The 21,522-nt window shown below is 56.6% G+C and overlaps 2 protein-coding genes across 4 annotated transcripts; one reads left to right on the top strand and one right to left on the bottom strand.

Moving 5' to 3' along the window:
• The first annotated feature begins 45 nt into the window (after positions 1-45).
• ELMO3 (engulfment and cell motility 3) lies at positions 46-9,073 on the top strand. 3 transcript variants are annotated; one of them, XM_068528876.1, is made up of 21 exons: positions 46-271; positions 414-454; positions 553-625; positions 822-872; positions 1,085-1,254; positions 1,339-1,438; positions 1,541-1,692; positions 1,774-1,852; positions 1,982-2,032; positions 2,118-2,240; positions 2,330-2,461; positions 2,564-2,665; positions 2,770-2,878; positions 2,987-3,123; positions 3,224-3,387; positions 3,507-3,619; positions 3,714-3,818; positions 3,923-4,005; positions 4,087-4,173; positions 4,261-4,480; positions 9,020-9,073. In XM_068528876.1, exons 1-20 carry the CDS (start codon positions 194-196, stop codon positions 4,471-4,473), a joined length of 2,163 nt encoding a protein of 720 aa, XP_068384977.1. In that variant the 5' UTR covers positions 46-193; the 3' UTR covers positions 4,474-4,480; positions 9,020-9,073. The 3 variants fall into 3 exon arrangements, with proteins under 3 accessions (XP_068384977.1, XP_068384976.1, XP_068384978.1); XM_068528875.1 differs by lacking the exon at positions 9,020-9,073 and having other exon boundaries at positions 4,261-4,598; XM_068528877.1 differs by lacking the exon at positions 9,020-9,073 and having other exon boundaries at positions 4,277-4,424.
• On the bottom strand, positions 7,064-21,488 carry LOC137752370 (leucine-rich repeat-containing protein 29-like). Its single transcript, XM_068527098.1, is given in 8 exon segments — positions 7,064-7,252; positions 7,320-7,541; positions 7,733-7,927; positions 8,015-8,143; positions 9,382-9,672; positions 18,193-18,294; positions 19,359-19,540; positions 21,288-21,488. Coding segments are annotated over 7 exon segments (1,155 nt in total). The 5' UTR covers positions 19,392-19,540; positions 21,288-21,488; the 3' UTR covers positions 7,064-7,069.
• Positions 21,489-21,522: the final 34 nt, after the last annotated feature.

The raw sequence follows: 21,522 nt of genomic DNA, 5'->3' as shown, positions 1-21,522 counted from the left end.
TCGGCTCTGGCTCTCTTGGGAAGGCCGCGGCGCCCTGTCGGGAGTGGGAGCCTGCCTGGGCTGTGAGTGCGGGCCACGGGAGCCAAGTCTCGGGCAGAGGAACACCTTCGTCCTCAGGGGCCTCAGACCAGGTGTGCCCTTGGCGGGAAGTTGCACATCTGGAAAGTACAGAGGACCCCACCTCGGGTAGACTATGGCGCCCCCGCGGAATGTAGTGAAGATCGCCGTCCAGATGCGCGACGCCATCCCGCAGCTCATCCAGCTGGACCAGGTCACCCGGACTGTCTGGCCTCCGACCACCCCACCACCTACCTCCGGGTCGCCCCTTTCCCCTCGAATAGCCCACACCCCCCCTCCCCCAGGCTCCTCCCCAACTCCCACTCCCATCCGGTGAGTGACTGTTTCACTTGTAGGCGAAACCCCTGGCCGCTGTGCTGAAGGAGGTGTGCGACGCGTGAGTGCGGGTCTGCTGGGGCAAGCCGGGTGGCTGGTGGGAGGGCAGGAGGGAGAGGGCGCCCCCTACCCGCCTCGCTGAGCCTCTGCTGCCCGCAGGTGGAGCTTGCCTCACTCTGAGCGCTATGCCCTACAGTTTGCTGATGGGCACAGGAGATACATCACTGAGAACGTGAGTCCCCTCTCCGCCCCACATTCCACTCTGCGACCCCTTTAACCCACCTGGCTCTGACTCAGAGTCATCGTCTCACTCTCTGGAACATGATCTTTCTTTTACTGACTCCCAAATCCTCCCTTATTGACAACCCCAATTAACCAATCCTCAGAGCCCTTCTTGACTTCTCTCCATTTTCTGCCATCTTTTCCAGAACCGCACGGAGATCAAGAATGGCAGCATCCTGTGCCTCAGTACTGCCCCAGTAATGCCCCTCCTGACCCTGCCCTCATTCTGTGCCCCTCTGCTATGCCTCTTCTCTGTCCGCCACTGGCACCTGGGCCCTAGGTCTGGAGGCCCCAGCCCTAGCCCCAGCTCCAGCCCAGTAGTGCCCCACCTAGTGGACACCCAAGTCCCCACATCCCCAGTTCCCACTCCCTACCTCCTCACCTCTGTTCTTGCTCCCACCCCTGGCAGGACCTTGAGGCTGAGCGGTTGTTGCGTGGGCTGCAGAGCGAGAGTTGTGAAGGGCGCCGGGAAGCCCTTCGGCACCTCGTCCTGCTGGCCCCAGACATGACTTTCACCCGGGAAGTCATCAGCCGTGATGGGCTTCAGAGACTAGGCTCCATCATTGAGGATGGGGACGAGTGAGCACAGGGCTGTGGTGGGTGGTGGACATGGTGGGGCTGGGCGTCCTGGTCTGGCCCTCTCAGCCCCACATGTCTCCCCAGCCTAGGAGAGGTGCTGGCCCTCGCACTGAGGGCCTTCTTGGAGCTCATGGAGCATGGCGTGGTGTCCTGGGAGACGCTCGGCATCCCCTTTGTTAGGAAGGTGGGTGGGCTTTTCTAGGGGTAACAGGTAGGGGCAGTGGAGTGGTGTCAGGGTCTGGCCTTCCATGGTGCTGAGGTGGTGACAACCCCTGCTCCTCTAAAGGTGGTGTGCTATGTGAACATGAACCTCATGGATGCATCTGTGCAGCCCCTGGCCCTGGGGTTGCTGGAGAGTGTGACCTTGAGCAGCCCTTCCCTGGGCCAGCTGGTCAAGAGCGAGGTGCCACTGGATAGGCTGCTGGTGCACCTACAGGTGTAAGTGTCTGGAGGTGGGGTACAGATGAGTGGAGCGGGGCTGGACCCTGGATGGCCGGCTGAGCCCTCTTCTTGTCTCAGGATGAACCAGCAGCTGCAAACCAAGGCCATGGCACTGCTGACAGCTTTGCTGCAGGGAGCCAGCGCTGCTGAACGTAAGGTGGGTGTCCAACCAGTGGCTGGATTGGTGGGGGGAGGAGCTGGTGGGCACTGTGCTCCACAGTGGGCCTGCAGGATGGGTGCTCATGGTGGGGCTAAATCACCTGAGTCCCCTTCCCACCCACCTCAGCACATGCTTGACTACCTGTGGCAGAGAAACCTTCGCCAGTTCATCTACAAGGTAGGAAGGACCAGGCCAGGCAGACCCTTCCCCGCTCCTCTCCTCGTGAGCCCACGCTCACACCCATGAACTGGCTGTTCTCCAGAACATCATCCATAGTGCAGCGCCACTGGGCGACGAGATGGCTCACCACTTGTACGTACTGCAGGCCCTTACGCTGGGGCTGCTGGAGCCGCGCATGCGGACGCCACTGGACCCCTACAGCCAGGTAGGTGCCTTTGGGGCACACGAGGCTGGGGACGGCTGGAGCTTGGCCTTGAATCTTCAGTCTTAACACCACTCCAACAATGACCCCAGGAGCAGCGGGAGCAGCTGCAGGCCCTGCGTCAGGCTGCCTTTGAACCGGAGGGGGAGTCCCTGGGCACTGGGCTGAGTGCTGACCGTCGCCGTTCCCTCTGTGCCCGCGAGTTCCGCAAACTGGGCTTCTCTGTGAGTGACCCCTATCCAGCTCCCTGCCCCTGCCTCAACCCGGGGCTGCTGTTGTTCCAGAGGGCTGGGCCCTTCCTCAGCTGCCTCTCCCCCTTCCCCCAGAACAGCAACCCTGCGCAGGACCTGGAGCGCGTGCCCCCTGGCCTGCTGGCCCTGGACAACATGCTCTACTTCTCCAGACACGCGCCCAGCGCCTACAGCCGGGTCAGTGACAGGGTGGGGTGGGATACGGCAGGGTGCCACCTAGGCGGGGCCTCCACAGCCTTAGTCGTGACTCCGCACCCCGTCCTGTGCCCCCACCACCCCAGTTTGTGTTGGAGAACAGCAGCCGTGAGGACAAGCACGAGTGTCCCTTTGCCCGGAGCAGCATCCAGCTGACTGTGCTGCTGTGTGAACTGCTCCATGTCGGGGAGCCCTGTGAGTGGTACTGGGCACAGCGTGTCCAGGAACGGGGGACGGAAGGGCAGAGAGGGCCAGGGGCTGCACACACTTTCTCCCTGAGCCCCTCCTGCCCCCCCGCTCCAGGCTCCGAAACTGCCCAGGACTTTTCGCCCATGTTCTTTGGCCAAGACCAGAGCTTCCATGAGCTCTTCTGTGTGAGCATCCAGCTGCTGAATAAGACCTGGAAGGAGATGCGGGCCACTCAGGAAGACTTTGACAAGGTGCATAGGGCGGGAACAGGGAAACCTGGGCCAGGGCAGGGGGTTGTTCTGGGTCGGGGCCCAGAACTCAGGCCCTGAGCTAAGCTCGGGGTGGCCCCAGGTCATGCAAGTGGTACGGGAGCAGCTGGCCCGCACGCTGGCCCTGAAGCCCAGCTCCCTGGAGCTCTTCCGAACCAAGGTGAACGCGCTCACCTACGGGGAGGTCCTGCGCCTGCGGCAGACAGAGCGGCTGCATCAAGAAGGCACACTGGCCCCTCCCATTCTGTGAGTTGGTGGGGATGGGTCCCAGTCCTAGCCCCCACCTTCCCTGCTGCCCCCTGGGCCTCGCTCAGGCCCAGGTCGTCATCGTCCTGTTCAGCGAGCCCCCTCCCCCCCTCCCCCAGGGAGCTGCGGGAGAAGCTGAAGCCAGAGCTCATGGGCCTGATCCGCCAGCAGCGTTTGCTCCGCCTCTGCGAGGGGACACTCTTCCGCAAGATCAGCAGCCGACGGCGCCAGGGTCATTGCGTGGGCAGTGGGGCTGGAAAGCGGCTGGGCTGGGGTCAGGGCGTGTCCCTCTCATCACTCCTCCCTCTTTCCCTTTCTGCCCACAGACAAGCTGTGGTTCTGCTGCCTGTCCCCCAACCACAAGGTGCTGCAGTATGGGGATGTGGAGGAGGCCGTCGGCCCGCCCGCCCCCGAGAGCCTGCCTGAGCAGCGTAAGGAGGGCAGGGTGGGGGTCAGACACCTGCTCTTCCCAGACCGCCGCCCCACCCCGGGACCGCCTGGGGTCCCAGTGGTCAGCCCTACCTTCTTCCTGCAGTCCCTGTGGCCGACATCAGGGCACTGCTGACAGGCAAGGACTGCCCCCACGTCCGGGAGAAGGGCTCGGGAAAGCAGAACAAGGTGAGTGCAGTGGGGACCAGGGGCTCCTTCCCGCCCGCCCCTGCCCCCTGCTTAGTGCTCCTGGCTCTCTTGCTTCCCCAGGATGTCTGTGAGTTAGCTTTCTCAGTCAGCTATGACCACGGGGAGGAGGAGGCATACCTCAACTTCATTGCCCCATCCAAATGGGAGGTGAGTGTCCGGGCAGGCTGAGCAGAGTTGGGCAGACGGGCAGGGGAGGAGACGGGAAGGCCCTCATGGAGATGGCCCCATCCCCAGTTCCACCTGTGGACAGATGGGCTGAGCGCCCTGCTGGGCAGTCCCATGGGCAGTGAGCAGACAAGGCTGGACCTGGAGCAGCTGCTGACCATGGAAACCAAGCTGCGGTTGCTGGAGCTGGAGAATGTGCCCATCCCTGAGCAGCCACCCCCCGTCCCCCCGCCCCCCACCAACTTCAACTTCTGCTACGACTGCAGCATCGCTGAACCTTGACAGTGAGGTTGGCCAAGGGCCACAGCTGCTGCCACTGTGGTGGCCACAAAGGGTGGAGGTGGGGAGAAGCACAGGCACCCTGACCAGCAGAGGCTGCAGCAGAAATAAAGTCTGCTTGGCTCTTAGACATGTGTTGAGCCAGCTCTGAACCCTGCAGGCTAAGCCTGCCTTCAAGCTTAGCTGGCAGATGAGATGAGGGTGTCAGGCCAGGGCCACAGCTTGGGGCCACAAACCTGGGCAGCTACAGTTGAGGGGCTGGTGTTGTGAAGGACGGTGGGGACCGGCTGGCCCTGTTACCCTTCTCCAACATGAGTCCTCAGCCTCCCTCAGTGCTAGGCCTGCAAAGAAGGATGGCCTGTTGTCTGGGGGCACCAGCTGAGAGAGGTCTGGGGCTGCCAGCCAGCTGAGGGAGAGGTGTTAGGGCAGGAGGCATTTCCCCAAGTGGATGCCTTTCTGGGCGCCATTAACAGGGGCCTAGTCTGGGAGCCATGTTTCCAGAAGGCTCTCGACAGTCTGAGCTCAGTCCTCAACCCTGCTTGGCCCTTCCCCTGCATCATTTGTGGGTCGTGACGGCCCCCTGTTGAGAGGCTCGAAGGGAGAGATGTGAAGTTGGGTATGCTTTGTGCTGAAGGGCAAACTCAAGATTCCAAAAGATGTCCCCCAGGCCAGTGGGAGGATGTAGGCTGATTCTGACAAGAGGGAATTTAGTGCAGGAAGCCTGCATTCTGATTAAAACCCAACTGCAGCAGCATGGGTGGGGTGGGGGCCACAGACAGGCCAGCTGGAGGTGAAGCTCGGAGGCTATGGTCATAGACCCCAAGCCTCTGAGGCAAAGAGGAGCACACCCACCCACAGGACCCACGGGCAGGCTGGAAGCTGCCAGCCACCACCCTCTGACCTCCTCCATGCCTCTCACTACCTCTCTTTCCCAGTGCCTCCTCAAAATATCTTTTTTAAGTGTTAACCATCACCATGTTACCTAAAAACTGATGATATGGCACCTCCTTTGAAGAATGTTCTGGGGGAGTACTTGTTCCCCCTCTCTAGCTATGCTTCTGACTTGGGCATTCAGGGCCCCACATGCCCACTCCTGCATTCAGACTTCCCACCGCACTTAGAATAGTCCCTGTTGAGTTCAGGGTGCAAATGGGGAGCCCAAATGCAGTTAAGTCTCCTAATACCATCAATTCTTCCTTCTCAGTGTCTCCAGTCCCTTGTTACAGGCCGCCATCATCTTGGCAAGAGCCTCCTGACTTCCTGCCTCCTGTCTCGCCCTTACAATCTTCTCAATACCAACTACCCCACTGCTTTCTCAAACAGGAAGCCGATCTGATTACACACTCACACACACACCGTCTCCCCTGTATTCTTCGGTGTCTCCCTATTGACCATGGATAATGGTCACAGTACCATGATTGAACAGAGTTGAGATGGGTTGCAGACACGTTGTGGTTTAACCCTTTCAACAGAGTGCCTGTGGCTTACAGAGTCACAAGCATGTGGACCAAGGATGCTCGGTCCAAGCTGGCATCCTCCCTGCCCGCCATGGGACTGGGACTACCCCTACACCCAGCGCCAGCTCTGGCCTGCCCATGTGCACCTCCCTGGTCCCTTCTGCCTAATTGTCTCCTTCCCTCCCTCCTCCTTTTTCACTGACTTGAGTCTTCCCTTGACCTTCCAGGGTAAGCTTATAGCTTCTTTCTCTGTTTAGGAGGTTGGACTAGACCTTTAATGAGCCTTCCTACCCAGAGATGCTGTCCTCTTTAGTGTCTTCTGTGTGTGTGTGTGCTGAAAACAGCCTGAATGACTCAGGCAGCCTTAATCACTGTGCTCCTGGGATCTGGCTGGGATGAGGGTACACAGACATGCCTTTGCTGCAGGACATGTCCTGGGGCTTGTGCTGGGGAGAGGCCTCTGGAGTCTCCCACCATGTGGGGAAGAAGCTAGGACCTGCTGGGGGCACATGTAGGGCTTTGGGCCAGGTGTGAGGAAGAAACTGTCTGTCCCTCTGGCGTTTCCTACACATTGTCCCTGGGCTGGGCTGCTTCATCTGAGGTGGGGAGGCAAGGGGCCCTTTGGTCTGAGAACTTCAGACAAGGAGGTGAGATCTGGAATTTTTAATCTTGTTGGGTATACAACAAAGACTGTGGCTTGGCTGCTAAAGCTCAGTGCTGGTAGGGGGCTGGGAGGGCTGTGGGGAACAGTACAGGCCTTAGTGTGAGAAGGGGCAGGGCCAGAGGCACAGGGTCTGTTCCTCCCAGCACCAGACCCAGCCCACCTGTGGGCCTGGCCTCTGGACCCAGGCCTGGACAGGAGAGCAGGAGCTGGCATTTCCAGGGGCCTGTGGCAGCGACATGTAGCTGGAAAAGGTTCCTGCTGGGCTGTGGGGCAGACTGGGGCAGGAAGCCCCTTGGGCTGCCCTGATATAGTCCCACCCTTAGTCCTAGAACAGGGGTTTTTAGCTTGGGGAAGGGGCTCTGGGGCATGTAGCAGAGGGAGGTGGGAGGCACTGAGTCAAACTGCAGGTCAAGAGGCCAGGGCTGGAGCCTCTGGAGGTGACAGAGGCTGAGCCACAGGGCTGGTTACTGACCTGGCCTCAGAGTGTTAGGGTCAGTTCAGCCCCTCCCATGAAGCGGGACTGGACGCAGGTCACCTCAGGCAGTTGGGCTTGGAAGCGCCTGATGGAAGCCATGCTGATGCCAGGACACATGGCCACACCTACCATCCGGAGCTGCTTGCACGCCTGCCCAGTGGAACCCAGCGTTCCGCAGGGAGGCCACTGGGTGAGCGCCTGACCCTGCACGGGGCCGCAGCCCAGCCCCTACACTGTGCAGCACTGGACACACTCACTGCTCCGCGAGCTGACTGCACCTGGACAGGTTGAGGTGCTGCAGCCTCGGCCGGGAGCCGGCTGCCTGGGCCCAGCCTTCGTCGCTGAGGCGGCTGCAGTGACTCAGCACCAAGCGCTCCACGCTGGGGCAGCCTCTGGCCGCAGCCAGCAAGCCCTTGTCTGTGAGTGCTGGCAACAGGCTCAGTGACAGTCGCCTCAGCTGGGGGACCTGGAGCACCTGCGAGGATGGCGGGGGGCGGGTGATGTGGCCCTGGAGCCCTTCCAGCTTCCCCCACCCCCAGCCAGAGGAATGGCTACGGGCAGCAGAAGCCAATGAGAAAGGACTTTTTCCAAGCAAAAAGTGGGTTGGCCCCAACCGCTGGCTCCAGCCCCAGGGCCCTCAGCCTATCCACGTCCCCAGCCCCACACCTTGGTCAAACTGGCATCAGTCAGCTTGCTGCAGGCTGTGAGGTCCAAGTCCCGTAGGGTCTGCAGCGTGAGTGGGGCGGGACCTGTGGCCAGGGAGAAGGGTCCTTTTGGGGCTGGAGGCCCGATGCCCAGCTCTCGGGGAGGCTGTGAGAGGAAGCCCCTGCTTCCCAGATTCCTCCCGAGTTTCGCCCTCAGCTGTTCCCAGAGACAGGCGCAGGAGGGCCAGGAGGGCAGCTGAGCCCAGGGGCCGCCCCGCCCACCATGACCTCGAGGGTCCCGCACCTGCGGCCCCTGCAGAGTCTCCTCACTTGGTTGCCCCAAGCCCAGAAGCCCCCGGTCACGGAGCTCCTTGCACCAAGCCAGGCGCGGGACTGACAGGTGGGTGAGGTAGGTGCAGATGGCCTGCACGGTCTGGTTGGTGAGGGGCCACGCAGGAGGATAAGTCTAGCACCCTGAGGCTTGGGCTTAGCGCTGACATCAGGGAGAGCACTGAGGCATCCTAGGAGGGAAGTGGAAGAGGGAGAGGGCAATGGAGAGGTGGCTTGTGCCTGCGTCACCGGGCTTGGCGGGGGTCACTAGGAAGGTTCTGCCCAAGGTTCCAGCCCCACAGGCACCAGGAAGCTGCCACAGGGTCCACGGAAGGAAGCAACAATATTCCTGTGCTGGTGAGTGTCGGAGTGGACCTGGTGGGCTGCAGTGGTGGGACACCAGGAGAAAAGCAAATGCCTAGATTGGCTGGGGCAGGAAGGATGCAGGTGAAAGTTTCTAAGGTGTTCACCCTGCCTGTGCTCCCAGCACCAGTGGTGGACATGATTCTCGCTGAGCCAATCAAATATGCTCCCTCTAGGACTGTGAGGTCACAGAGCGGGTAGGGCTGCCACCTGCTAGAAGCAGGAACTAAGGGCAGAAGAGAGGAAGCTGCTTTGTAGAGGGATGCAGAGACACGGGAAGGTGGGGCCCCAGAGAGAGCAGCTGAGCGATGCACAGTGGTGAAGCGGTGAGGATGGAGTAGGGCAGGGGAAGAGAGGCACTCGGAGGAAAAGGCTGAGATGCTTTTCAGGGGGGGAATGCTCTGGGCACAGTGCTAGATTGAAGTAATAATCTGCTGAAGAGAAAGAGACTGACACTGCAGGAAGACAGGGACGCCACCCAGAGGGACAGGGCTGAGCCCTATTGAAGGAACTGGCTTCAGTCAAGAAATGACCCTTCTGCTCCCACGTCACATTACCTCCCTCGGGCCCTGCCTGAACCATGACTGCTGTGTAACCTTGGTACCCTTCCCCACAGGGCTCGGTTCTGTCACTGCTTTCACCAGCCTTCCTGGCCCCCAGAACACCCACCCTCACTCCCCTCCCCAGACTGCAGTGGTCACCAATCACTTGGCTCGTGAGGTATGTGCCACCTTGTGGGCTGGGCCCCCTGGTCTCCTGGACCTCCCTCTACCTGGACCCGCCGTGGGGCTGCGGGGAGGAGTGCTGGCAGCAGCCCTGTCTGTCTAGGCTCCTCTCCTCTTCCCAGCTGTGTCCCCAGTTCAGCTCTAACTACTCCTTGGACACAAACACCGGGCGCCTCCCTGGCGCCACGCTCCCAGTTCCCCCAATCCCTGGTCCTGGTGAGGAAGGAAGGAAGGAAGGGGATGGGACGCTCACCTTGAGTGAGGAGCAGTAGGCCAGGCTGAGGGAGGCCAGTGGGTGTGGAGCTCCGCACACCAAGCCCAGGGCCTGGGCCAATTCCCGCCCTCTCACCAGGCAGCACTCGGCCATGTCGAGGCTCTGCAGCTCCCGCAGGCCCCCTAGGGCTGAGCATCTCGCATCCGTCAGCTGCTGCAGCTTCCTCAGGCTCAGATGCCACAGGCGCCGCAGGCCCCGGCTCACAGCCAAGAGTGCCCCGTCAGCCAGTTCTGAGCAGCCGCGGAGGTCCAGGGAGGTAAGGCCTGGTTGCTGGTGGCAAAGGGTGGCCACAGCCTCTGTGGAGAGGTCCCGGCAGCTGTGCAGGCTCAGCTCCTGCAGCTGCAGCCCGGCCACCTGGCCCAGGGCCTGCAGGGCCTCGGGTGGCAAGCCAGTGCCACTCAGGCCCAGGGCGTGCAGCCTACCAGCCTGCTCCTTCACGAATTGCAGCAGGTTGTGGAAGGAGAGTTGGGAAGGGGAGGAATCCTGGGGGCCGATGGAGCCCCGGGCTGGGTCTGGCTCGAAGGTGAGGTGGCAGTAGGCCAAGGCGAGGCGCTCCAGGCTGGGGACACAACTGCTGAGCCGGTTGAAGCTGAGATCGGTCAGGTCCTGCAGGCTAGCCAGATTGAGCTCACGGAGGCCGCTCAGTGCCTGCTGGACCCACTGTGCTGTCTTGGGCTGAGCTAGCAGCATGCCTGACGTGAAGAGGCTGTCGCAGCCACTGAGGTCAAGGAAACGCAGGGCCGGGCAGCCCAGGATCAGGGCCACGAAGGAGGCCTCTGTGGGGCTGCCCCCACCAAGGCACAAGCTCTGCAGGTACAGGCCCAGGTGGTAGGCAACAGACTGCAGCACCTGGTGTGAAGCCGGCGAGCCATCCAGCTCGGTCAGGCTGATGCAGCAGATGCCCCTGAGACCCAGGCTCTTGATGGTCGGAAGGGAGGCAGAGGACACGGGGATGTTGTACCTCACGTTGGCCTACGGGGCAGCAGTGGACCTGGGGTTAGCCCTCTGGTCTCAAGAGTGTGCTGGCCATCAGGTCTGGGGGCAATTCGCTGGCCAGAATTTGAGGGCAGGTCAGGGAAGGGGTTTTCTACAATGGGGAGCCACTGTGGTGTGTGGTGTCATGTGTGCTTGAGGGGGTGCTGATGGGAAGTGGAAGCTGGGAGGATGGGTCACACTGGGGCTCCAAGGGGATGACTACGAGGGGAGGACAGGAAGGTTAGTTACGGCTGGGACTGAATGCCTATGGAGGGCCTGGGCCAGAGTGGGGACTTAGCATGCTGAGTACAGGAGGGCTGGGGGGTGACCTGGAGGAGAGCCAGAGAAGCCCCCAGGGAGCAGGAGGACAAAGTATGCTGAACCCCAACTTTTGGGACTTTCAGAAGGTGGCCCTGAGACCCATGGACTCGGCTCCAAATCCAGGGCCTCAGCTTGGCCTTAGCTAAGCAGTCAGCCTCCCCCACTTTCGCGAGAGCATATAAATAGCCCTCGGAACAGCTGAGGGCGGGAAGAAGGTACACAGGTGTCACTCAGCACAATCCCCCGTGGCCCAGATGCCAGAGATCTGGGGCAGGCAGTGAGGCCGAGGTCCCCTGGTGGCCATACACATTCAGTGTCTCAGCCACATGAATGTTTGCAAAAATGGGTTTTGTGTGTGAGTGAAAACGTGCACACGCACTGAGTGTGGTGTGCGCATGCGTGGGGGCGTGGGCGCGCTCACAAGTGTAGGCCCTTCAGGCTCGAGAGTTCAAGACGTGCTTGTGAGCCCTGGGGCTCATCTTTAGAGGGTCTGTCTTATCTGTCCAGGTAAGGAGGGAGAAGCGTCCCGTTTCTGTGGGCAGGAGCTCATAGGATGAATTTCAGAGGCAGGGAGGAAGCTGAGTTGGCCCTGCCGTAGAGGAACAGGGGAGCGAGCGTGGGGAGCACACAGTCGGAGTTGGGTGGGGCCGGGAGGCAAGCTCAGGGCTAAGTTGTTGTGGGAAAAAGCTGGCTTGTTTATGAATTTGGGGAGCCCCCAGTGAGGGAGATGTTTTCGGAGAACCTTCCCTGATCTTTTGCCAGAAGGAGCCAAAGGACAGTAGCTACAGGAATGTGTGGAACTGGTCTGTGGGGGGAGGGAGAAGAGGACTTGGCTTCTAAAATCCTAGCCCCATTTCTCTACCCCTGACCAATGCCCAGGTTGCAGGCAAGTGGTACTCAAAGGCTCTTGTTTTCACAAGCAAGCTCTCCAAAAACCCTGTCCTGTGAGTAACGGCAAGAACAAGCTGACATTCCCTGCTTGTTCCCCACAGAACATCATCAAAAGGGAACCAGAAAGGTAGAAATGACGCCTAATACGCACTCCCCGCAAGATACTTATCAACAGGATTCTCCCAGGAAGACGCGTGGAACTCATTCCCAGGTGTGGAGAATCAGCCTGGCTTCTGCCCCAGAGAGAAGCAGCTGACTATGGCTGTCCTCACGGGAAGGAGGAGCGTACGGTAAGAGGGAGACCAGCGCCCGGCGAATTTCACGGGAATCAGGGTGTCAAACCAGGTTCCCGTTTCAGACCCTGTGGTCAGGATGGATGAGAGGAGCTCTCCCCACAGATTCCCCCCGTGGACACTGGGAGACAGTGGGGTGGTGGGGACTCCCGAGGACCTGGGTCCCTCTCTCAGATTTAAGGAGAGCTGGGGAAGATCTCAGTGTGTGAGGTTTGGGAGGGTACCGAAAATATCAGGGAGAAAAGGTTCTAGAAAGGAAAGGTAAAGCGTGCCTCCAGCCCTTTCAAAGCCCTGCAGTGACGACAGATGAGCCAATCTGATGATGAGTAGAATGAACTGTGGCTGGGGGAGTGCAGAGCGGTGCTGGTTGCCAGGCAGCACCTGCCCCCAACAGTCACATGCCACCCCCGCAGGCCCCAGCTCCAGCAGCCTCCAGTCTTCCTTCTTTCCCTGTCTTCCTGAGCCCTGGCTGCCAGGAAAGTTCTTCCCTCTCCCGACTGCCTTCCTGTGAACAAGGTAGATGAACAGCCCAGCGTCCAAGCACAGGGCTGGCAGGTGGCAGCAAAAGCTACCCAATAAAGGGGCAGGGCCTGGCCTAAAGGACTTCCAGCTATGGGGCCAGGGTGAGATTTGAGACTGCCTCCTTGCTCCCCACTGTTTTTCTTGGTGGGGAGGAGGAAGCCTCTAAGCCATCACCGAGGTGGTCTACCTGGGACTCAAATACAGGAGCCCAGGAGCAGCCTGTTAGGGATATTTATCATCTGTGGGGGCAGAGCAGCAGGCTTCTGGGTTCTGGTCCTTGGCCCCAGTGTAGGAAAGTCCCCCTTCCCAGGCCCTAGGAAGATGCTTCTAAAGGCCTAAGGGAGGACTACACAGGTACCTGCTCCAGCTTCAGCCGCCCCATCACAGAGGGGCCAACTAGCCCCCTGGGCTCCTCCCTTCCCAATGCCAGCATCTTAAGAGTAAATGCGAAATCATTTGGAAAATGCCCTAAACTTGCTAAAAGCAATACATGTCCCTTGACTGTGAGAGGCCAGGACTCTGTCATAACTACTGAAGTCCTGAGCTGAGATGGCAGGCCTGTGTGCAGACTCGAAAAGCCACCTGACGGAGACGTGGCCCTCCTGTCTGCTGGCACAGGAATCCAAAGTGAACACGCCTGTTTTCCAGAAGGCCTTTGAGAAAATATATGCCCTGGCGCCCAGGGGCTTTGGTCTCCAGAGATGAGCCAGACCTTGGGGGTCATTTCCAGAGATGTTATAGACGCCTCAGGCAGGAGAAGGCCGCAGGGGGTGGGAGCCGTCCTGAGTTCTTCACAGTGACCAGCCCAGTGGCAGGCAAATAGCACCCCCGCCCCGGTACGGACAGAGCCTGGGTGTATTGTCGGGGTGCTGCCTTTGTCTACCTTCTTATTTGAAAAAAAATGGAATTAAGTGGGGGCAGGTCACGGAGAATAAGAAGTCACCAAATCTAGTATCCTAGCCTGGCCTGGAGCCATATAGGCCCCAGCTTGGCCTTGGTCAGCCAGAATCTTCTGTAGCACCTACTAGCTGGGGCTCCACCTCCTTATCAAGCTGCTGAGCCCTGGGAGACGGTTCCTGCCAGCAGGGTTCCGCAGATTGGTCTCTGGGACATGGTGTCGGCAGGGCCCTAGATGCTCAGGTATCTGTGGCCTGGCTTCCCAGCACTCCCAGCCCTGGGGGTGGGGAGGGGGACTGAGTTTTGCAGAGGCACCAAATGGGTCTTTGTCAATGTTCTATCTGGAGCTCAGAGTTAGCTGGAGCAGCCCCAGTGCTAAAATGGTAGACTCTACGATCCCAAACTCTGACCCTGGTCTCCTCCTTTTCCTCCCTCCCTTACTCCTATACCAATCTCAGCTTTATCCCCGGGGCCTGATTGCCCACTTGGCTTCTTCTACGCTCTCCTTCTTTGCGGGACTCCAAGAGGCCTCCCCCGGATTACCTCTCCTCAGGGTCCTTGTGGCCCTGCCCGTCATACTGCTGTCTGTGCCCATTCTCCTTGCCCCCTGCCTGGCCAGGGATGATGAGACCGCTGCCTCCTCTGGGTGTGTGCTGGGGATGCAGAATTCTGCCCGCGGAAGCCACGGCCTCCCCTCGCGCCTGCACTGCCAGCATTGGCCTGCCCGCTCCCACCTCCTCACTGCCTCCCCCCCTCTTCTCACTCCCCTCAGACTTCTCTCCAAGCCCACCATCTTCTCCAGCCCCTGACGCTACTGTAGCTCCCTCCCCTCACTCCAGCCTTCTCAGAGATGACCTGACCATTTCAAAAAGAAACCAAAGCCCCTTAGGTGGGAAGGCCCTCCCTTTTCCCTGTTCACATCCACCAGCCCACCCCTGGCAGGACCCATCCTAACCTCCTTCCCTCTCCTGCTCTTTGGTTCAGGGTGACCCCCTTCTCCCGGCCTACTGAGCCTGTCCCCCACCCTCTCCTCTGAGAACCCTGCCTTTCCACTGCTCCTTCTCCAGAGTCCACAAACACCCCGGAGTCTTAGCAAAGGCCTCCCTTGATCCTGCACCCCCTCTTCTCACCTTTCACCCCCTCCCCTCCACTGTCAAGCTTCTTGGAAGCACATGGGCGCCCACACCCACTGTGGCCACCTCTTTACCATGGCTTTGCCCACTTACCCCTCCACCACTGTCCCCACAGAGTCACTCATTCCCAGCAACAGCTCCTCTCTGGCAAGGTCACCAGCCTCTGGGGGCTCCCCTGAAAACTTCCCACAAGTGTCCTCTCTGCCATGCCATGCTGCCTGCTATGGATGGCGAGTCTCCCCCGATGCTCTCTCCCACTGGGGGTTCTGAGACTGTCACCAAAGAAGAGAAAGACCCAGTCCATAGACCAGTGGGTTCTCCATGGGTTGTTCCATTCTAACACACACACACACACACACACACACACTGTTTCCCTCCACGTGCACCCCAGCACACACACACACACACACACACACACACACACACACACACACACACACACACACTGTTTCCCTCCACGTGCACCCCAGCACACACACACACACACACACACACACACACACACACACTGTTTCCCTCCACGTGCACCCCAACACACACACACTACTTTGTTTTCCACACCTTCTTCCTGAGCACCAGATACTGAGAGCCATGATCTGATGGACCTCTCTCCGGATACAAGGATGCAATATGCCCAAATCTGAGTTTACTGTCTTATTGCCGGTCTCTGGCCCTTCTCCTAAACTCAGTGCCCTCTACCAAATCACCTAAGTCAGAAATCTGGGAGTCATCCTAGACCGCTCCCTCACATCCACAATGATGAAAGTCCTTTCCATTCCATCTCTTTGATACATTGTAATATGTCCCTCTGCTCCCCCCTCATTGCTCTGCCTTAGTTCAGGTGTCCTTATTGTCTGTCAGAAATATATTAAGCAGTTTCCTCCTGCTCAGGGTCCGGGCCTCCAGTCTCCCTGGCTCCAGTCTATCCTTGGTGTTGTCACCAGGGTGATCCTTACAAAAGGCAATTGACGACGCTCTTCAGGCCCTTTGATGGTTCGCCACTGCACAGCACCGAGACTGAGCTTCCTGACTGGCACTCAAGCCCTTCTATTGTCTCATGCTCCCCTGCCTGGGTTCAGCTGTTTTCTGTTTATATTTGGCAGGGGTGGGGTGGGGTGGGGTGGGGTGGGTGGGTCTGACCCCTTACCTACTCCTACTTGTCTATTTAGCAAGCATTTATTCCTCTCTGGAGATTTAGCCCAAGCATCCCCTTCTCCATGAAGTCTTTAGTGTATCTTCTCTCTGCATCCTTGGTGTGCCTCATAAGATTTTGAGTGCAGCACCCTGCCCCCTCCTTTTGGCTTGTGCTGTCTCCCTCTCACTATCAACTCTGGGTGCTGTGTCAGCCCCAGCCTTGCACACCTAGGGCCCAGCAGCGTGCTGGGCACAGACAGGCAGCATCACCACCTGAGTGAGTGAGGCCCCTCCCTGTGTCTCTGGTAACTTCCCATCTTCCTCCTGCCGTGTGAATATTCCAAACCTCTCTGCTGAGGCCCTGGCCTCTACCTCCTACTTACTCCCCTAAGACAACCTGGCCTCCACGGTCACCACGCAAAGAACCCACCAGCCTTTAAGGAAGGGCCTCAACAAACAGCTTCGCGCTGCCAGCCCCACCCCTTCGCTTCCTCAGGAGAGGTGACATCCTCTCCATCCTACCCAAGACCAAGCCTTGTACTATCCTGAAGCCTGTCTGGCTGCCACCTCAGGTGGTGGCTGCCATTCCTGACCTCTCTCCTCCCTACACTCACCCTCTTCTAGTGACTCCTTCAGCACATAAACACATTAGAGGTTTCTCCCAGTTAAGATCCTTTGTTTAGCCCACCTCAACCTCTCATTACAATTCTATTTATTTTCTTCTTTTCATGGGGAAATTTCTTGCAAATGAGGTCATCCTCTACATATCCTTTCTTCTCTCATTCACTCCTCAACCTACCTGGCTTTTTTCCCCAGATGCCAAATGTTACTGAAGCCACTGGTGACCTCCCTGTATGTCAAACATCATGGACAGTATCTGTTCTTTATTTCCTGGACTCTTGGTGGGATTTGACACTGTTACTCATCCACTCAACACTTTAGATGCTCTTCACCTTTGACTTGTGTGTCCTCCTCTCGCTGGGATCTCCTCAGTGCCCTCTGTAGGCCCCCCACTCCTCTCCACGCCTTTGGACTGGTGTCCTCTCGGGGGCATCCTCTGTGGCCTGCTCTTCAGGACTCCTCATGCTCTCCCCAGGGGAAGTGACTCAGATGCGTGGCTTAAACGTCCACCTGTTCTTTAATGACACCCACATATATATTTATTACCTAGGCCCTTCTCTTGAATTCCTCTCTCAGAAACCCAGCTGCCAACTGGATCTCACCATTTAGATGTCTTATACTTCAAATTTTCAACAAGTTCAAATCAAATTCCTTTAGACACTAAGCTCAATGACACTGGAGAGATAACTCAACAACAGACCCTACTTAAACACACACATTTAATATGTGACAGAGGAGGCTTCCAACTCATTATACATAAATGGTATTTGGGCTATTTGAAAACTGATTAGTTTAGCTCCTTACCTTAGAGCATAAATCAAAATAAATTACACCAATAAAAAATATAATTAATATAAAAATTCAAACCATAAAACACAAGAAACAATTTTGCTGTGAGCCTAAAACTGATCTAAAAAGTAAATTCTAATTAAAAAGAAAGACACAAAATATGAGTATATATTTATCAGATCTCTGAGGAGAGGCAAAGGATCTCTAAAGCAATGGAAGAAATAAGAAAGAAAAGATGTTCAGAATCAACAACCTAGAAATTTAACCTCATAAACACATATCTACAAATCAAATTAAAAGGCAAATATATTAGGAATGTATTTCAATAAATATGTAAAAGGTTAATCTCTTTAATTATAAAAAGTTCATACAAATGGATAAGAAAAGCACTAAGACCCCAATAGTTAAATGGACAAGGAACACAAATACACAAAAGAGGGAAATGTAAATGGTCAGCTAATGGGAAAACTGTTCAACCTCAGTGATAATCAAAGAAGTCAAAATTGAAACAAAGAGCTATCATTGCTTGCCCTTCAAACGAGCACAGATGCCTGCATTCACCTCCTAGTGGGCTGTCTCCCTGCACTCCGACTCGCCCTCTCAGTCCACTCTGCACTGCAGATGTCCAAGACACAAATCACCACATGTCACTCCCCTGCCTAATATTTCTTTAAAGGCCCCACAATGATAACCAGGAGAAAGTCCCAGCAATGCCACCTGGCACCTCTGTCTTGCTGTCTGACCCTTTTCTAGCCTCATCTCCTACCACTTCTCACACACACACCTAAGTTCCAGTCATAGGGAACCTGTGTGGCCGTTTCCAGACCTATTTCACACTTTGGTGCCTTCACCTGTGCTGATATGAGTTCTGGAAGACCAACCTTCATCCTCATCCTATTCCTTCAGGAAGCCTTCCCTGATGCTGCCAGTCTCCTTCGATGTCCTTCTTCATGTCCCCATGGCACCCTTCATTCCAGTGTCACAGCACCGAGCACACGACATCATGATCACTCACGTATTTGTCTTTCTCCTTCACTGGACTATGAGCTTCTCAGGGGAGTTTCATTCATCTGTAGAGCCCCAGCACTGTACCCAGAGCCAAGTATGTATGAATAAGTATGCAAGAATGAACGGATGAATGATGCATCAGCAGGGCCATGAGCAAGCTGAAGTGAGACAACTGAGAATGGGCCAGGTGAGGGTGGGTACCTTACCTCCCGAAGGGCATTCTGGGCTGCACAGCACCAAGCCCGACTCACGAGGGAGGCCTCTTGCTGATCTGACAGAGGCAGGAAGCTCAGAATATATGTGAGCATCTGAGGGAAAAAGAATGGGCATTGGGGGCTGTTAGTGCTGGTGGGGGCCGCCTTTGGAACCTTCTCCAGCTGATAGCACAGTAGGTCAGAGGGGACTAGAGCACTGGCTTCTAGTTCATCTTGGATCCTAAGCTTCGTGGAGTCTTCACTTCCCCTCTCCAGCCGCCAGGTATCTTTACTGGGAACAAACTTCTCCTGAGCACCACCTGGATGCAGGTTTGCTCTGACTGATAAAAGTCAAACTTCCTGCTCAAGTTGGTAAAAAGAACCTGGGCATTGGGACCAGATAAACCTAGTTTAGATCCTTATTCTCTCAACTGACCTCTCCGAGCCTTATTTTCCTTATCTATAAAAAGACAATTGTAGTGAGATTTAAATGGGTTGTTGTGACAATTAAATAACATGGTAAAGTGTCTTGCATAGGATGTAGAACACAGCAAGTCAGGTGCTCCTTCTCTGATCTTCAGGAAGTTACATTGGGACCGCACTCTTTTCCCATCTTCTTCACTGCCAACTAGGCTACTCAGCTGACTGTTAAGATTCTCAGCAAGAAAATCTTAACAGCCTGGTAGGCTCAGACTCTCACTCCACCTACGCTCTATGAGGCTGGGGGTGCGTGGGAGTGGAGGCCCTATTAGGGACTGGGGAAGGGAGTTGCCTGTGAGACCAGGAATTATCTGATATTAACTATTCTTTTCTTCTGGAATCTTCCCTCCATGACTTCTGTGACACTGTGTTTTCTAGGGCTCCATTCACCACTCCAACTCCCCTGTTTCTGGATTCTTCTGTGGCTCCCAGGGTTCAGACCTGGGCCTTTCAATCTGTTTACTTTCTAGGATAATAAATTCATTTGCATGGCTTTAACAGTTACCTCTATAGAAATAACCAGCAATTCAATATGGACATATAGTTTTATCATTCATGTGCTAGTTTAGTATTGCCAACTCTCCAAAGGATTCTTCATCCAAATGTTTTACCATCACCTTCATCTCAACCTCAGTCCAAAGCAGCCCCTCCTCCCAACTTTCCAGCCCCTGAGCTTCAATGCCAACAGTGCATCTCACCTGATGATCCTGATAATACTCTGTACTCTTCATGCTCTTCTGTCCCTTGCTCTCAGATATAGGTGTAAAGCACAGGCTTTAGGCCAGGCTAACTTAGACTCATTCAAATCCCAGCTCCACAGATTCCTAGCTGTGTAACCTCAGGCAAGGTACTTGACCTCTCTGAGCCTCAGTTTCCACACCTGTAAAATGGGGATATTAAAAATCTAGATCATAGTCTTATGATGGGGATTAAATTATATATACATAATATAATTTATATATATATATTTAATAGATGTAATATGCTTCACATCTAGTAGGTTGTCCATAAATGGTTCCTGGATTGCTGTTACTAATATTTCTGCCTTTGAAAACTTACCACCTTAGTAGCCCAGATCTTCATCACCCCAGACCTTCATTCCTTCCACAATCTCCCACCTGATCTCCCTGCATCCAGGCTCATCCTTGCTAATCATTCCTCACAATGCAACAAGGTTAATTTTCCTAAAAGACAGCTTGCAGTCTCAGTGAACTCCTGATGAAAACCTTCAGGGTTTCCCAGTCCCCTCAAGACAAAATCTCTTCTCCTGGGTCAGCACTGCCAGGCCTCCATGCCTGACTGGACCCCTGATTCCAGAGCTTCCACAATCCAGTCTCCTCACTGTCCTACAAACACAGCATGTCTGTTTCCTTATTTCCTTTTGCCTATGTGGACCTTTCCCCTAGCCCACTCTGATCTCTTCTTCCCTTCTCTGATCCCTAGTACACAGAAGGTACTCAGTCAATACTTACTAGATTGCATTAAGTAAGGATGGACAGTCTTTTACCTCTGTTTTCACCAAAGGTTTGCTCAAGGAAGGGGTGGGAAGATAAAGCAGATCATTGCTGAGAGGAGAATGACTGGGGAGAACAGCCTCTGGGCCAGGGAGGCTAGGCATGGGGAAGAGAACACTGATGGGGACTGGGACTGATCAAGCCCCTATCCCCAAGGGGAGGCAGGAAAACCTGACTGAGCCGAGGAAAGATAGTGGCCATCCTGTCTTCTGGGGCTCAGCAGTCAATCCAAGAAGCAAAGGGAGGGCAACAAACCTGTCCTCCCTGAGGGGAGGAAGCATGATTCTTTGAGCTGAGAAGCGGGGAGGCCTTTCTAGAGGGACCAGAAGAAGCAGTGATAAGGGTGGAGCGGCCACCCAATGAACCTCATCCCAAGGAGCTACTAGAGGTATGATTGGTCATCTCTGAGATCTATGGGGATGGAACAGATATCCTCCGGGGCCAAAGGGGGAAAGGACGCCATCGCAGGGGGCTCACTGGGGTTGGAGCAGTACTATTTTTGCTAAGGGAAAGGAGCACCATTCCAAGGGCTGATGGGGAAAGGGTGGCCTGTCTCCCTTGGGCTGAGGGAGGGGGTTGCCAGCTCTCAGGGGAAAAGGGATGAAGAGGCCATCCCAAGAGGCCACTGGGGACAAAACTTATCATCTCTCTCTGGATAACGGCGGCAGAGTGGTCTTGCTCCAGGCTAAGGAGAGGGAGCAAACATCCCATGGGGTGAAGGAAGCAGGGACAGCCATCACTAGGGGCCGAGGGAGTGGGGAGCAGGCCTGTCCCCGGTGAGGGAACTCAGAGACCATGCCCGAAGTTGATGGGAGGGGGCAGTCTGTTTTCCACCGCCAGGGGAAGGGTCAGCCGTCTCTCGGGGAGGAGGGAATAGAGCGACCATTCCAAGGGGCCAATGGGGATAAGATCGGTTACCCTTCGGGGATGATGGGATGGAGCGGACATCTTCCAGAGCTGAGGGGGAGGGGCGGCCATCTCAAGAGATGCAGGGAAGGCAGAGGCCCTGTCCTCGCTGAGGTGACAGAGTGGCCATCTCTTGGGGCCGATGGGGAAGGAGAGGATGGTCGCCCAAGGTAAGGGGACGGGGTGGCCCAAAGGCGGGGCCGTTACCCATAGCCAGCAGGTCCTTGGATCTCCCGGGCTGGTTGTTTCCGCCAGACGGGCGGGGCCAAGGCGAGCTGTCTGACAGCCGCTCCCCACAGCCTGGGACCCCGAGGGCGGGGCCTGTCCCGAGCTAGGCCTGAGGGCGGCCTCCTTTCACCTCCAGAGGCAGAGATTCAGGCATCGCATCCCTGCCGCCTCCGCCCCCGCGCAAGGCTTTCTGGGAAGTGAAGTCCCACCGACT

This window comes from Eschrichtius robustus, chromosome 19 (genome assembly GCF_028021215.1).
Source record: "Eschrichtius robustus isolate mEscRob2 chromosome 19, mEscRob2.pri, whole genome shotgun sequence".
In the NCBI taxonomy this organism is placed as follows: Eukaryota; Metazoa; Chordata; class Mammalia; order Artiodactyla; family Eschrichtiidae; genus Eschrichtius; species Eschrichtius robustus.
The sequence above is the reverse complement of the archived record's forward strand: the minus strand, read 5'-3'. Positions and strand labels throughout refer to the sequence as shown.

Coding starts and splice junctions, on each gene's coding strand:
- ELMO3 (XM_068528876.1), top strand. CDS start 194: ATGGCGCCCCCGCGGAATGTAGTGAAGATCGCCGTCCAGATGCGCGAC. Junction 1,693..1,773: donor CTGCTGGTGCACCTACAGGT/GTAAGTGTCTGG, acceptor TTCTTGTCTCAG/GATGAACCAGCAGCTGCAAA. Junction 2,879..2,986: donor GCTCCATGTCGGGGAGCCCT/GTGAGTGGTACT, acceptor CCCCCGCTCCAG/GCTCCGAAACTGCCCAGGAC.